Genomic DNA, 17,569 nt, shown 5'->3' on the forward strand with positions numbered 1-17,569 from the left:
GCAGGAAAAGCTAATTGATTCTGGGCCCCAGTTTTGAAAGTGACCATTTTCAGGCTCTGAAACGGCGCATTGTGTGTGAACGTAATGCCCAAACGGCAAACAGCGTGTGCGGATGCTTTTATGTCGCCCTACTGTTCAACCAGCGTATCAGCAACACAGGTTGGTCATCTTGTTTTTGTTTTTTTTTCTTCCTCTCTCCAGTAAGGTTCAATTCAACTGTGGTGTCTTTCTATGGACACTGGGTGGCACCCACGTAATGACAAACATGACAGAGCGAGAGAAAACTCACAAAGACGAAAGAAATCATGACATTGTTTAGGAAAACTGGAGCTCTGTGTCCTCAGCTGCAATTAATGTAAATTAAAAAATAATATAAGACTGATTGTTTAGAATACAACACAGACCAAATAATGCATCTACAGTACTCTGTAGGCATGAAACCATACACGGTTGTTTGCAAATACTCACTTCTGTTCTGACTGAGTCTCTGCACATCATATTGTTCTTGAAAATTTGCACCAGCACACATTCAGCATAACATCAAGCAATTACTGTACTTCCAATTCAGATCATAGATGGGACCCTATGTGCATGTTTTAAATCTGGACTTTCATTTTCTTTTCTCTATTTTTATTTTTTAACAGAAGCAACCTGTAAAGAGTAATCATGGACTAATCCATCTCCCTCCGGTGCAGGTGTTGCATCAGAACCCAGTGCCCATGATAAACAATAGCTATTTCCAGAGATGCACCTCAAGCTAGAAAAAGATGTAGCCTACAACTGTGAAAAGTCACTTTCAAATGAAGCAAGGCGATATTTGTTACACTAGTGTTCTTTTGAGTCTTTTTTTTTTTCTCTTTGTAATGTCTTCCTTCTTCCACACCGAAGGATGTGGAAGGTTATATGAGTTTTTCCTCTGTCATTATAGTTTTACAGCAATCAGTGACGTGCGTGAAGTCCATGACTGGTGAGACTGACTCATCTGGAGCCGGATATAAAGCTGAGCTCGAAACACGATGAGACGAACAAAAGAGGGAAATAGAGATACCCAGTCTTAACGTAAAGCCTGTGAGAACCCAGGAATTAACACAGGGAATCAATAGTACACTTTAGGAGCAACGTCAAACTGCAACAAGAAAAATATGAAATACTTGGAGCGAGGAACAAGGAAAAAAATCTGGATAAAAACATAAGCTAGGAGGATAGTGCCAGTACAGAGGATGTCACAATTTAAGACGTTTGGACGAGGAGTGGAAATCAGACTGGAACATAATTAGGTTGATCAATGATAAGAAACAGCTGCACTAGTAGCTCAGTACGCCTGACTACACCCAGCCCTGAAAATAAAACAAAGACAGAGGCCACGACAGGAAACAGAACTGCAATGATTTAAAAAATAAGAACAACAAATGACTTGCAACACGTATTTGAGGTGCTTGCATCCACACCTTTGCTACATTGCATCTTTGCACATATTCAAACAGTGAATAAACATTCCCCTTATTGTGTAACGATATTTATAGTATTTCATTTTGTTCTTTCTTTCTTTTTTATTATTATTTTCACAAGCTTTTGGACTTTCTGTGTTAACCTGAGACATTGATCTTCAATGTAGTTCGTGCCATATCATGTGGAAAATGGGTGTTACTATGGCAATAAAAATGACTTGAATTCTTGAAAACTCAACTAACGAAAGAAAAAAACAGAAAACAAATTAGTATGGCAATAATAATAATCTGCGTGCCAACCCTCACCTATGGTCACGAGCTGTGGGTCATGACCGAAAGAACAAGATCCTGGATTCAAGTGGCCAAATTGAGTTTCCCCCGCAGGGTGGACGGGCTCTCTCTTAGAGAAGAGGGTGAGAAACTCGGTCATCAATCCCATAACCTCACACACTTGCTGCACAAGTAACATGGTGCGTTCAGTAGGGATGTAACGATATCCAAAAATCACGATACAATATTATCACGATATGAAACGTCACGATATGATAATTATCACGGTATTGTGGGGGAGTTGGCGATATTTAAAAAAAGATCACAATATTGGAAGAAAAAAAAGCTCATACTAAAAAAAGCACAATGTTGTGGTTTTGTACATAACAGGAATGTATATAAACCACTTACAATCTCTAATAACAATATTGAGGCACTTACTTGCTAATGCAAGCACACATTGATCGCTTCACAAGCAAATTAGGTTCCCTTACATCTGACAATTAGCATAGATTTTAAACATGGAAGGCCAAAACATCCCCAATGAAAATTAAATTGTACTAATAAACTAGCCACTAGAGGGTGCTAGAACTACACAAATGGAAATCAACCTGACTTTTTTAACAGATGTGTTCCTTTTAAATATTGTGAACATGATGACAACGATATTGTGGCAGTTTTAATATCAAAATATCACGATATTGCCCTAATCGTTACATCCCTAGCATTCAGGTACTGTCACAGTGTCGGGAAATTCCGTTACACACACACACACACTGCAGTTCTGCACATGAATCGCCGTTCTTCGATTATAATGTTTTTAAGATCGAGAGAAGGTAAAATTGAAATCAGGATTACAATTTGCATTCATTGCGCAGCCCTACCTGCAACTTCTAAGAAAATGACCAAAAATGACGAGCATTGTTTTCAAAATTACAAGCAAAGAATCAATAGTGGTCTACAGAAATTGCATAGTGTTTATTGTTGAAAAGCTGAAATTCCGAGCAATTTTAAAAAGGTAAATGATGAATTGATTATTAAAAATAAATATCGATTCATTCGGTAATTGATTAGTTATTGATTAATCATTGCACCTCTACATTATAGCAATATGATATGGCGGACATCGCTTTGTGTTGTCATTTATCAATGATTATTCACGTTTAGTGATTGTATACAATATTTCATGACTCACAAGTGCAAGCAACTGAAAGAATCCCTGGCAGATACAGCTCCATATAGGAGGGTCAAATGTGTTGGATTTGACAATAGAGTAGGCATTAAGCATGAGATAACAGCACCATATTTGCTAGATCATTATTTGACATGCTAATCGAGAATGGTTACCCAAGACATTATGGACCTATGCAGTCTAGACAGCAGCTGTCGTGAGAAACATGTTTCATTTATACTGAAGTCAACTTTACAGTATATAGCGCTTTCACAACAGTTACAGCTGTAACAAAGCGCTTTCGAACCAATGACATAAAACATTAACAACATATTACAAATCAGAAATAAAAAAAATCTCCATTTCTACATGTGCTTATAGATGAAAGAGGAAGAGGGGCGAATCAAAGTGGATCAGAGATCTCACCGCTCACGTCTGCTACAAGCTAGTTAGCAACTGTAGCATCTGTTTGTGGGCATAACATCTTCTTGACTTAAGTTCCTTTGATGCTTTGTTCCTTTGTGATGAAAGTACTTCTTCCACACTGTCAGAAGATGGTTGTATGAGTTACTCAACTCAACATAGTTACTCATTTTACTGCATTATCAGTTTGTTGATCCTGGAAATAATCGGACACGGTACTGTTGCTGCATAGAACCACACTGCCAGCACGACACAACAGATGCTGTAGGTAAGTAAATAGCTTTTACTATCTAACTGCAATATGTGTCAAACAGAGGATTGAAAAACACAATATAATGTAGTTATATAGTTAATTCCTTTATACATAAATTTATCTGTTGATGAAGTTATAGATTAAAGGACACAGTTATAGATGAAAGGAGGACACGTGTGGATCATAGATGTGGAGTTGACTGTGTGTTGACAAATGCATGAGCAGAGCATGAAGCAAATCTCAAGAAACAGGATATATTCAACATAAACTCATTTTTTCCCATTGAATTTAGGCACAGCAGGTGCCACACAAATCAAACACTGTACTTGGCAATTCAGTATATATCCCCCCCTCAAATACTTACAGTACATTTTTTTACAATTTACATTTTCTCAAATATTTAGGGGTGGAGTTACCATTTACAGTCCCAAAACAAATATAATGTTATCTTCAAACAGACTAACCCTTGTTTCTTTGGATTTATTCACAAGAATAACCTTTATTCACCTTTCATAATTGAACAATCCCCCTGCATTAGCTTCACCTCTGTTGCCAGGCAACAGGGCAACCTTAGAAAAATGAAATAAAAGCAATCTGACCACTTCTGCGACCACAGGTCTGTTCATATTTTTACATTGGCTGGGGGTAGGGGACTCACCTGGGAATTCACGTCAAGCTGAGCAGAGTCCAGTTTGAATCTCTGCTTTTGGCCCCGTACTCCTTCACACAATCGACTGTCGACTGACAAACACTGTTGATTTACTCTTTCTATGAAATCCATATATTCATCCAGTTCTTTATTTTTAAGCAAAAATGTGACCGCATGTGAGGAACTTGTAACAATTCGTGCAAAAATAGTAAGTGCCACACTGAAAAAAAAAACATATTTTTTGCCCTTGTAGATATTACCTTGGTTTCATAAATTATATTTACTATTTTTTTCATGTAGTCACCGCTAATTAAAAACATTAGGTATATTTCAATGTGCTACTTGTTTTCTTCTGTGTAATGTGTTTACAGCAAATTTTGCAATACATTTTAAATTAAATTAATATTTAAGATTTACTCAGTTAATGTGTTTAATTTTAGAAGTGCTAAAAAAATACATTTTACGAGAGAGAGAGAGAGAGAGAGAGAGAGAGAGAGAGAGAGAGAGAGAGAGAGAGAGAGTGAGAGAGAGGGAGAAAAGTTTCAATTTGACATGTTTAAGTGCTTAACATACATTATAATGCACGTTGTATATAATTACATTATTTATTTGCACTAACCACTAATATATTAGTGTGCTTTTATAAATGTAATCATTATTGAATTATTTTTCCTGCTGAATGCCATTCAGGAAACATCTGTATTATTCAGTCCCCATCTTATATAGTGTCTTACACTTAAGTAAACATTTAACCTGTGTAATTTGTCCTTTCAATTTATTTTCAACAAAGACTGAAACTTCAAGTTTTCATTTTTTTTTCACTGCAATTTGGTTAATTTATTAATTATTAAATGAATCCTAAACTTGCAGCACTAAACAAAAGGACTTTCTTTAACATTATCTCTGATCAGTTTTCTAGCGGCATGGTGGTTGACTGGTTAGCACGTTTGCTTCCCATTACAGAGGATGCCGGTTCGAGTCCAGGTTTCAGCCTTCCTGGGTGGAGTTTGCATGTTCTCCCCGTGCTTCATCAGTTTCCTCCCACATTCCAAAAAAAACAAAAAACATGCATTGTAGGTTAATTGGCGTGACTAAATTGTCCTTATAGGTGTGACTATGACCATATGGTTGTTTGTATTTATTTCAACAGATTTAGTACAAGTACTAAAATGTTTTGGATTAAGAGTCCAGTATAATTAAGTGAAGTCAAATAGAAAAAGTTAATACAATTACTTATTTATTTCGTATTGGTAATCAAGTCATGTTTTTAACATTTACTTAATAAGCAATGGTTATGACCTAATTACAATAACTACACATTATCACATTACAGTTAAGGATCTTTAAAATTACATTTAGTAAGTTAATTATTTCCCACATGTAATCAATCTTTAGCTGCATGTAAATGTTACTTAATTCTGTGATATGCTGTCATGTTTTGGTTCTGTTTGGGGTAGGTTTTGTTTTTGTTGGGTTTTGAGTTTGTCATGTTTATGTTCTGCTTTTCTTGTCTTCCCTAGTCTCGTTAAGCCTTGCCATGTCCACCTGTGTTTGCCTGCCCTTCCTCATGTGTCAACCAATCAGCTCCCCCTTCCACTTGTGTCTTGCCCAGCTGTGTCTCGTCGTGTGTAATTAGTGTGTGTACTTAGTCATCGGTTTTCGTTTCAGTTCTTGTCGGTTCATTTTTCCTGTTTCCCTACGTTCTTGCTTGCCATAGTTAAGTCTACTCTTGTATAGTTTTTCCTGTCGGTATTTTGTTATTCTTTGTCACCAAGCCTGTTTGCCACTTTAGTTTTTTGTTTGATTAAATTGACTCCTTTTGAGCACCTCTGCCTCCCTGACTCGTTCCACCTCCTGCACTTGGGTCCACCACCACGCTTCCGAGTCTTGACAGAATGAACCGACCACGAAAGGACCCAGCAGGGAGCCGGTGCCGACCGGCACGACGTCGGCCAGCTCCCAGACGCCATCAGCCTGTTGACCAACCCCGTTCCCTCTATGTGGGTTCAGCTTTCTCTTCTGGTACTTGTGTCTCCGTGTTCCCCTCACCTGTTAAAACCTATTTATCCAGTTCACCACCTTATGATTCCCATTACAGTTATTTAAGTGATTCTGATTTGGAACTCACAGACGCAGAGTTAAACATTTCTGATTTTGACACCAGTTTTTGTTCACCTAGTGAGTCTCCCCGGGCACTTCCTTATGACACGATTTTGTCACCCCACGTTTTTGTTGACCACGATCCCGAGTTTGATTTTGATTCAGAGTTAGAGGATGATTGTGAAGTGAGTGAGCACACCAAGTTTGGTTTGAGTGCGAGTGAAAGCTTTTATAGTTTTTTGTTTGCACGTTCCCCGTCACGTCAAGTAGCACCTGTTTCCGCGTCACCTGGTTCCCCGTTGTCTCGAGTTCCCCGGTCCCTTGGTCAACAGGCTGGTGTGACTACAGCCCCAGCTTCCCGCAGACAGAGGAGGAGGCAGAGGCGACCCTGGCCGCTTCGCCTGTGCCGCTGCCGCCGCAGCCCCTGGCCGCTTCGCCTGTGCCGCTGCCGCCGCAGCCCCTGGCCGCTTCGCCTGTGCCGCTGCCGCCGCAGCCCCTGGCCGCTTCGCCTGTGCCGCTGCCGCCGCAGCCCCTGGCCGCTTCGCCCGGGCCGCCACCTCCTGTTCCTCGTCAGGCGGCGCATGGAATGCGGCCGCCGCCCCCTGTTCCTCGTCCGGCGGCGCACGGAATGCGGCCGCCGCCCCCTGTTCCTCGTCCGGCGGCGCACGGAATGCGGCCGCCGCCCCCTGTTCCTCGTCCGGCGGCGCACGGAATGCGGCCGCCGCCTCCTGTTCCTCGTCAGGCGGTGCATGGAATGCGGCCGCCACCTCCTGTTCCTCGTCCGGCGGCGCATGGATTGCGGCCGCCGCCTCCTGTTCCTCGTCCGGCGGCGCATGGATTGCGGCCGCCGCCTCCTGTTCCTCGTCAGGCGGCGCATGGAATGCGGCCGCCGCCTCCTGTTCCTCGTCCGGCGGCGCATGGATTGCGGCCGCCGCCTCCTGTTCCTCGTCCGGCGGCGCATGGATTGCGGCCGCCGCCTCCTGTTCCTCGTCCGGCGGCGCATGGATTGCGGCCGCCGCCTCCTGTTCCTTGTCCGGCGGCGCATGGATTGCGGCCGCCGCCTCCTGCTCCTCGACCGGCGGCGCCTGGCCAGCGGCTGCCTTCGCTTGCACCAGTTCCGGCGGCGCCCGGCCAGCGGCCGCCTTCGCCTGCACCAGTTCTGGCGGCGCCCGGCCAGCGGCCGCCTTCGCCTGCACCAGTTCCGGCGGCGCCCGGCCAGCGGCCGCCATCGCCTGCACCAGTTCCGGCGGCGCCCGGTCAGCGGCCGCCTTCTCCACCAGTTCCGGCGGCGCCCGGCCAGCGGCCGCCTTCGCCAGCATCAGTTCCGGCGGCGCCCGGCCAGCGGCCGCCATCGCCTGCACCAGTTCCGGCGGCGCCCGGCCAGCGGCCGCCATCGCCTGCACCAGTTCCGGCGGCGCCCGGCAAGCGGTCGTCATCGCCTGCACCAGTTCCGGCGGCGCCCGGCCAGCGGCCGCCATCGCCTGCACCAGTTCCGGCGGCGTCCGGCCAGCGGCCGCCTCCAGCTCCTCGTCTGGCGGCGACCATCCCGCCGCCCCCTCTGCTACTCGTCGGGCGTCGAGGACGCCCTCCTGACCGGCCCCGCCGGGTCCTCCTCGTCGGGCGTCGAGGACGCCCTCCTGACCGGCCCCGCCGGGCCCTCCTCGTCGGGCGTCGAGGACGCCCTCCTGACCGGCCCCGCCGGGCCCTCCTCGTCGGGCGTCGAGGACGCCCTCCTGACCGGCCCCGCCGGGCCCTCCTCGTCGGGCGTCGAGGACGCCCTCCTGACCGGCCCCGCCGGGCCCTCCTCGTCGGGCGTCAGGGACGCCCTCCTGACCGGCCCCGCCGGGCCCTCCTCGTCGGGCGTCAGGGACGCCCTCCTGACCGGCCCCGCCGGGTCCTTCTCGTCTGGCGTCCGGGACGCCCACCAGACTGGCCCCGCCGGGTCCTTCTCGTCTGGCGTCCGGGACGCCCACCAGACTGGCCCCGCTGGGCACTCCTCGTTTGGCGTCCGGGACGCCCACCTGACTGGCCCCGCTGGGCACTCCTCGTTTGGCGTCCGGGACGCCCACCTGACTGGCCCCGCTGGGCACTCCTCGTTTGGCGTCCGGGACGTCCACCAGACTGGCCCCGCTGGGCACTCCTCGTCTGGCGTCCGGGACGCCCACCTGACTGGCCCTCTGGGCACTCCTCGTCTGGCCACCTCTAGGCTTTTGGCATTTTGTTTGGTTTTTTTTGGACTGCCCTCGATAGTGGGCCACGCACCCTCCCGCCTGTTTTTGTTGTTTATGGACCTTATGGGACATCTGGGAGCTGTCCCTTGAAGGGGGGGTACTGTCATGTTTTGGTTCTGTTTGGGGTAGGTTTTGTTTTTGTTGGGTTTTGAGTTTGTCATGTTTATGTTCTGCTTTTCTTGTCTTCCCTAGTCTCGTTAAGCCTTGCCATGTCCACCTGTGTTTGCCTGCCCTTCCTCATGTGTCAACCAATCAGCTCCCCCTTCCACTTGTGTCTTGCCCAGCTGTGTCTCGTCGTGTGTAATTAGTGTGTGTACTTAGTCATCGGTTTTCGTTTCAGTTCTTGTCGGTTCATTTTTCCTGTTTCCCTACGTTCTTGCTTGCCATAGTTAAGTCTACTCTTGTATAGTTTTTCCTGTCGGTATTTTGTTATTCTTTGTCACCAAGCCTGTTTGCCACTTTAGTTTTTTGTTTGATTAAATTGACTCCTTTTGAGCACCTCTGCCTCCCTGACTCGTTCCACCTCCTGCACTTGGGTCCACCACCACGCTTCCGAGTCTTGACATATGCTTGATATTGAGTAGTAGAATTTACTTAATTGCAGTGAGTCCAAATACTTGCAAGATTTTTTTTTTAAAGTAAATCTTATGAGTTGTTTTTTTCAGTGCAGCAGCTAAGTCAACAACAAATCAAGTTTTTGTTATAGTGGAAAAAAAAATAGATAAGCTGCTGCATGCTGATACAGTAATTCAGCAAATTTACATCATTCCAATTATGAATATTCAGGGCGAAAGGTCATATCGACACTGAGTCATATCAACTATGGGGGAAAAAAACTAAACAACAAAAATACTTTGACATGTTATAGAAGTAGTGTATATATGTTATTACGAATTTTTTTTATTATTATTGTTCCTTTATGTATTTATTTTGGTTTCTTTCACATGAATTATGTTTATTTAACCTCATGAGAATAGGCAGTTCAGATAAAAGATGGATGGATTTTTTTTTAGGATTTTTTTTAGGATTTTTTTTAATTATTATTATTTGCCTTTACATCTGTGCTCAATCGCCTGATATCCATCAAGTCAGACTGTATAGTGGAATACCAAAATGTGCGTATGAGTAACATGAAAAGTTCATTTTATTTTGAAAACGGAAGTTGAACGACATTTTGCGAGCACTTGACACAGGCTGAAGCTCAAGATGCGCGTCTGTCATTCGCTCGCTCGCTACTCTCTCTCTCTCTCTCTCTCTCTCTCTCTCTCTCTCTCTCTCTCTCTCCCTCCCTCCCTCCCTCCCCCGCCTCCACTGCAAAGATCGCGTCAATGAACAGTTGCCGAGTTTCTCGTTGGTACATATTTGAGAGGGGTCTCGCGCACGAGGACAGTCACATTTTTTGGCAGACTCTCCAGTGTTGAAGGTGCTTATCGACTTTTCACTTTTTCTCCCCCCTTTCCAGAAAGTCGGAGACAACAATTCCTGGGCTGAGGTGGTGAAGGTGGCTTCCATTTTTCCTCACCTGAAGTGTCCCTTAACCAGCTGACACCTGTGCAGGGAGACAGAGAGAAGCACCTGGAGTGCTGTGCCGGAGGCCAACAAGATAAAAAAGAGAGCGAGAGCGAGTGAGACTGCCTGAAGGACTGTGACACACTCAGGAGTTGAAAGTGGGGCTACCTGAAGCATGGAGGTCGATGGAACTTCGTGGAAATTTACCGTGCTGTCATTTATCTGCCTGTGGGGGTTGTCAGGTAAGGAAAATGCTTATTTTCACACGTAAGATATACAATGCCAAGCATATCATGGTGATTTCATGTGTTTAATCCCATTAAATTGCTGGGTGCCGTGATACCATTTTCTCAGACATAATTCCACACAATCTCTGAGGAAAACATTCTATTAGTTCTCTTGTTTAATACCAATGAAGATAAATACAGTAAATATTTACAATTTTTATATTTATTAATTTCTGTGACTAATTCCCCCATATTGTTATTAATCACAATTTAAAAAATAAAAAAAAAGCAATGGAAAAAAAAATATTTTTGCTGGGTGTGCCAAAGGATGAAGGGATGTATTTTAGGTAAAAACACCTGTTTGTATTTCTCAGGATTCTGGGGGAAAAAAAAAGTGATTTATATATGATTATGTCTTCCAGGGATGAATAATCCTTTTATATCTTCTGCAACATTGGCTCATCCGCCACTCTCTCGAGCAACGTATTAAAACTCCTACTTTCCCTGATAACTATACAGTGAACGCAGCCTACTTTCCTCCTGTCATCTTTCCGATTTAGAAAAAATGGGACGTGGTATAGATGCTCAAGCTTTTTTCAAATGTTTTATGGAACGACAAGTCATCAATTATTAATTTTGGTCAAAATTTGAAGAACACCGTCTGAGAAAATGATCATTTACACTTTACAGGAAATCATTTGTCATGATATTTCACTGACGTATATTTCCCTTCAGTGAATTTCTATGGCTGCAAACAGTACAAGTGGTGTTATTTTTCCAGAGACTGCATGGCAAGGTCATTTCAAAGATCCTGCAGAAAATCCCATGTAAGGTGTTGGTTTATGTTCATAATTATGTGCCATATTTATAAAAATATTCTGTTTTTTTTGGGGGGGCGGGGATGCATTTTCTCCCCTAAACTATCACTGTCATCAATTCTGAATGCTTATAGTATAAACTTGTCTTACAAAACCATCCGATTCTCATGTGGGATAACTAGGACACTCATTCTGCTTGAGTGTGTATTAGTTTCAACTTTCAAGAGACAAGCTGGTGACTCTCATGTTGCTTGTGAGAGAGAGAAAAGCTATCGGGCAAATCATATTTTCTTTGAATTTTCTCTTGGCTGTGTAAAGCCACTGTGTCCATTTATACTCTGTTGCCAAAACAATCTCATGAGCTGACATGGCAATCTCATGCTGGTTTGCCCCTCCCCCTGGTAGAGGGAGGCATATCTCGTGAAAAAGGTACCTGAAAACTTTTCCGGCCCATGATGATTCCATTAGATAAATCACCTCTAGGCTATTTGCAGGCACAATTTAGTCAGGGATTACTGTGGCCATTTACCAGCAGGTCTTGATTCAGTGTCATAGCACAACAGGACATTGGAGCCACAGTCGCTGACCTTGACAATCAGTTGTCCTGCAGGTGTGTCCTGAACACAGTCAGTGGCCAGGATCTATGGAGGAAACGGTAATGAATAGCGGTCTTTGGCCACAGGAAGGCTCAGTGCTCCTTAAGTCCTTGTTGTTGACGTGTGCATTATAGCAGGAAGTGAGCAAATGTCCTGCAACATAAAAGATAAGACCTCGATTTGTGTTTTAGTCAAAACTCGAAAAATTGTTGGGTATTTTGACTGATTGATATATGACCCAACAGCATACAGTGTAACATCTGTCTGTGGCTTCTTTGTTACACTTTCAAGACATTACTAGAATTTTGTTTGTTTCACAATTCTGGGAAATCTCCCATTTTTGTTTGTTTGCTTTGTTTGTCTTTTAGCGTTTACAAAAAAAAAATCCATGGGAAATACTCTACATTCCTTAAGAAGTTATGATGTAAACAGAGCTCACTTTGCTGCAATCAAACATTGTTTTTCTTTTACATTTTTTTTCTTTCTGATTATGATTATACTCATCTTCACATTTTTGTTGTACACCACACAAAGAGCAGACTACACACATGCTGTCAAACAAGAAGAGTGTCAGAGTGATTGGACAGTGGACACACAAACTCTTTTACTAGTACCCTCTGTGGTTATCGTTATTCAAGGTTTACTGCCTGTTATAAAAATTCTAAATGCATGATTATGGCTACCTAATGACAAACTCTTCATAGCTTCAAATTGTAGTCTACAAACTGCTGGGTAAAGTCACAATTGATCCAACCATCCATTTTCTGTATTGCTTTACCTATCATAAAGGTTGCAGGTGAGCTGGAACTTTGGGTGAGAGGTGGGGTACATCTTGGACTGGTCGCCAGCCAATAGCAGGGCACATACAGTTTAGTTTCAACAAGCAACCATTCACAGCAATGGGCAAGTTGTTTGCCAACGTTTTCACTTAATCCATCCATTCATCTACACCGCTTCAATTGTCATGGGTTCCAGCTCACCTGTGTCTTCTTCCAATTGACCTTACTGTGGCACGCCCCTCCCCGCCCACTATATGCGGCAGTCATCTGGCTTCAACATTTACCGGTCGAGATGAGCTGAAGTGCATTCACAATAATACAAACGTCAAATTTTCCTTGTGATTTCTCAGTCAGGAATTTTCAGAACACCGATATTTCTCTTCAAAGTAAGCAAAGGGGGCTTTAATTTTTTATTTATTTATTTATTTATTTATTTATTTATTAGTGAAGTGTATCTTCACTCCCTTACCAAAAACAAAAGGAAATACGTATCAGCTGTTTGCTGCTACAGAAGTCAGGAAAAGACAGTCTCCTGAGCCTCACTCACTTCGACCAATTGTCAGCAAAACAGAAATTTTTTGACATTGTTCCCGTCAAGCCGGATAAGAATGAATTTATATTACCTCATAGTTTCAATGTTTTGTTGGCATTTATAGTAAATAGTAAGTCAACAAACGTGTGGACGGTTAGCTACCCGGAGCTATCATTAGCCTTTGGTTAAAAACAATGATGAAGAAGATTACCTTTGTGCAGACGTAGTACTTTCTGGTCATTTTGGAGGGATTCGACTGGTTGTGTGTGTGGTCTTCCACAAAGTTTGATCCAGCGCAGACATTTTTCGTAGTTGTTTAAGGGTTCAGAGAAGGGAATAATCCGGACAGTGTCTCTCTTAAACAAGCCGTGACTACCGCAAGACACCGTTTAATCGATCAGAATAATGGCTAACATGCCTATACAAGCTGTGACTTCAGTGTTTAACCATTTTTATTTTATTTTATTTTTCTTGGCTTTGGATAACCACGCAAAGGACGCAATGCACTAGTGGGATTGCTTTTGTTTGTCCGCAGCAAAACACACGTGCCGTCGCAGACATGATGTCTTGCATTTTAATTGGTTTACTAGGTCATGTGGGTGGGGTTTGCGGTAATGTCAATTGGCCTTGGGTCATCAATTGCAAATCCCTAATTATTAAATGATAGTGTTGGGGCTGTCACGAACGACTTTTTTTAAAAATCGACTCAACTTCTCATATTTTTAACAACTAATTGACTTTTTATTATTATTATTATTATTATTATTATTATTATTATTATTAATATTATTTTTATTTTATTTTTTTATTTTTTTTAGATTTGAGGCCGCAAATGTTGAACATGTGTTGAATTGAGTGGATAATCTGGATATAAAACCCATTGTTCCTTATATTTCCTATACAATAATAAATAATAGTCTTCAATTTAGCCTAACTGCGGTGCACAACTTCTTCATGTTTTTCCCTTCATTTCAGTGTTGTATGGTCATTAAAACAGAGGCGATGGAGGTTGTTTGTTTGTTAGTTGTTTGCCGTGACCAGCAACTGATCACCGAGTTTTATTTTGTCACGCCGATGGGATTTTTTTTCTTTTTTTTTTTTACGGCGAGGGGAATAAGCTCTTCTTTCGCGACCAAGATGATGTGGCTTTGCGATTCAACCTGTGTTTGTGAGGGGTTGTTATTCTGTCACGGACCGGTGAGTGAAAAAATGGTAAAACTTTGCCTACGTTTCCGTAAAACGCTAAGCTAACTCCCAGTTAAATGTGTTTGACTCGACAAAACGGCCATCACGACGCCACATTTGTGTTATTCATATACACTTGTGAATGTCTATAAGCAATCGTGGTATTCACGGCAGGCCAAAAATTTTCGTTCCGAGTGTTCACAGTAAAATAACGCTCGCAGGAGATTTGCCGGTCGCAGCAAAATAAGTAACTGCTGACTCATATAAAGTGACAGTCACACAATTAAACAGCTGCCAAACGCTACACGAGAGAGCGAACTAAATGACAATATTACAAGCATTTCTGTAACATTATTGCCGTGTTTACCTTTGTCTATCCGTGACGCGTTGAATCCATGTTATTGCTCCGGTATCCATGAACCGTGGCGTCGATTTGGCCGTCCCATTCACTCGGCAGTCATGCCGCTGGACTGATCCATGAGCGTTTAAAAGTCCTGGTGTATCTTTGCAGCTTTTACAGACTTTTTGAGGGTCGTGTGAGCATTTTAGCTGTTTACCTCACCAACCAAGCTTGGCAGTAATAACGTGCATGTTGGCTTGGTGACTCCAATTCAGTCGTGCTCTCTTCCTCTCCCAAATGTTTAGAAGAGCCTGTACCTCTGTCCTCTTATCCATTCGATTTTCCTCCATTTTAAAATAGTGCAACCAATGAGGACATAATCTTAACTAATAAATATTGTAAATACTGTACGAGTGTACATGTACGCTTGCAGTAAAAAAACTGTATGCTCGCAGTTAGGTTAATGGCGGCTGTGCAACACACCTCCAAATTCAAACAACCAATCAGACCAACCAAACAGGAGTTATTTTGAAAATAAATAAATAAATAAATACATAAATACATAAATACATATTACTCTGTCCGCCTTCTTCTCAGTGAAGTTTGCAACACACTCTGCGCGGCGGCATAAAAGGTCCATGTGAAACATGGACGGCGACGGTGCAAACATAGTTCCGGGCGCAGCGTCGACTTAAATTTTTCCAGTCGACCTATTTTTAAAGTCGACCTAGTCGACTTGGTCGACTTTTTTTTCCCAGCCTTAGATAGAGTGACATACCCGCTATGAAGATGATAATTTCAACAAACCCCAAAATTAGCATTAACAGTGTGATGCGAAAATATTTACCTCATGTACATGTACATTCTCAGTGGAAGCTTAATTTAGCAGACTAATATGGTTGAGCGGTCAACCAATTGAAGTATTTTTTTTTTCATGGAATAAAAACACCCAATGCAGTATAAAATGCATTGTTTTTGTACTGTTTTCGTGGCTCTAAACATGATCAGTATAATAAAAAAAAAAAGCTTTAGACGGTTTAATAAGCAATGTGACATGTGGCCACCAAAAACATGGAGTGAGCACTTCAAATGCCTTGAAAATACCCTCTGACAAATACATTCAGAAAAAAAAAGTATATTGGCTGCATATACATGACCTATTCTGCTGTCCACATAGCTTTTCTAACCAATAATCTTCCATATGCACTAGTTACGTCGTGTTTTTAGTGGAAACGAAACATGATGCTGATTCTGACCCATTGACAGCTCGAAAAATTGATGTTGAAGGTGTTTTTGTGTGTGTGCGTGTGTGTGCATTTGTTTGTTTACCACCAATTCGAAAAGCAATATCACAAACGTTCCTCAAAAAGGGAATTTTCACCCCCACAAAAAAAGCTCAATTTCTCAGAAACATTTCGTCCGATTTTCAAAAATTCTTGCTATGTTGTACTCAGGTGGAAGTGGCCTTTCCAACCAGACTTTGCATTTTGACAGATTTTCATTTTCTGGAAATCCAGTTACCTTACTCGTTAAATAAATGTAAGCTCTGTTGCTTACCTCTGCTGGTGCTTTGGTGTGGTTCGTGTACATGAGCTACAATGTTAACGTGCTTCCTTTATTCTCCTCAGGTGTGATTAGATACCGGAGATAAATGGATTGACAACAAATAACTGTATATTGTACCAAAAATGTTCAAGTGCCATGTACACATTCAACAAGATGAGAGCGCTCGCTCTATTCAACAAATGCCATAGAATTGGTAGATACTGTATGACACGCTCATTTAGAGTTGTCTGCCCTCGGTGATGCTCAATAATCTCCAAGCATTCCACTGTTACCTTTGACTGTCGCCTACATAGCTGCCAGTCCCGTCACGTAGGCATATCTGTTAGGCTGCTGTTTTCTGTTCTGGATATCTGCGATCTGTAACAGCGGCACAACCCGGAAGGAAATCACATCCACAGGTTTCTGTCGGTTGATTCCGCCACATCGCCAGCAACGGTAACAAGTTGCGGAAATAACAATGGGCTGTTTTGAGTGGCCTGAGCAGTGTGTTTTGTCTTTTAAATCCAGAGTCCGTTGGTTCCAGGTCCGTTAAATTGAGGTTCCACTGTAACTTGCAGCGGGGTATAGCTTATCGTATAGTTCAAGGATCTGTAACCTGTGGCTCTGAAGTCACTTGTGGACCTTTAGTCCATCTCCTGTTGGCTCTATGTGGAGCTATAAAAAAAGAAATGTAGAGATAAAATATATATATATATATATATATATATATATATATATATATATATATATATATATATATATATATATATATATATATATATATATATAATTTTATTATTATTTTATTATTTTTTTTTACATGTTCATCTTTATTTTTAGGTAAGATATTCTTTAAATTAATTAATTACCGTATTTAGAAAAAAAAGAATAATTTAATATTTTAAAAATGTCAGGGTCAAAATTTTTAAATCATCAGAAAAAGAGAGACGAAAGTTTTAAAAAATACTTAAAAATGTCCAAAAGGAAGCAGAGAAGCAGAAAATTATCATCATTAAGTGTCCATGAAATTGCCAAAAGTGTCAGATTATTTCAATCAATGTTCAAAAGGCAACTATAAAATATCCACAAACAAAAGAAGAAATCCTGAAAATTACCATAAAATATCCATCAAATTGCCAAAAATGTCAGAAAATTGATGGCAAAAAAGACAGGAAAAGAAATGTAAAAATAAATAAATAAATAAATAAATAGCCATAAAATGTCCAAAAAAAGAAGAGGCGCCAGATGATTACCATAGTATGTCCATAAAATTTCCAAATATGTAATACATTTGACAGAAAAGCAGAAATGTCTAAAAATGTATGAAAGGTAAAAGAAAATGAATCTCAAATGAATCTTCATTTGGCCTGAAATGGCTCTTCTGACAGTAAAAGTTGCTGACCCCTGGTATAGTTGATTCCTGGCCCAACCCCCTCCCGATTAACGATTGCATTATTATAATTCTGGACAGGTCATCTGGCAAAAGAACATCT

The 17,569-nt window shown here is 42.2% G+C and overlaps 1 protein-coding gene across 2 annotated transcripts in view; it reads left to right on the forward strand.

Annotated features, from left to right (window-relative positions):
• Nucleotides 1-3,433: 3,433 nt before the first annotated feature.
• The window catches only part of esama (endothelial cell adhesion molecule a), an 86,802-nt gene continuing 72,666 nt past the window's right edge, over nt 3,434-17,569 (forward strand). Inside the window, exons 1-2 of one of the 2 annotated variants that reach the window (XM_077505683.1) lie at nt 3,434-3,580; nt 10,008-10,296. In XM_077505683.1, coding sequence (XP_077361809.1) covers nt 10,230-10,296 — 67 coding nt within the window. In that variant the 5' untranslated portion in view covers nt 3,434-3,580; nt 10,008-10,229. Of the gene's footprint in view, nt 3,581-9,868; nt 9,969-10,007; nt 10,297-17,569 lie in introns of those variants that run through there. The other variant, XM_077505684.1, reaches the window with a different exon arrangement.

The sequence above is a fragment of the Festucalex cinctus genome, chromosome 18, assembly GCF_051991245.1.
Source record: "Festucalex cinctus isolate MCC-2025b chromosome 18, RoL_Fcin_1.0, whole genome shotgun sequence".
Classification (NCBI taxonomy): Eukaryota; Metazoa; Chordata; class Actinopteri; order Syngnathiformes; family Syngnathidae; genus Festucalex; species Festucalex cinctus.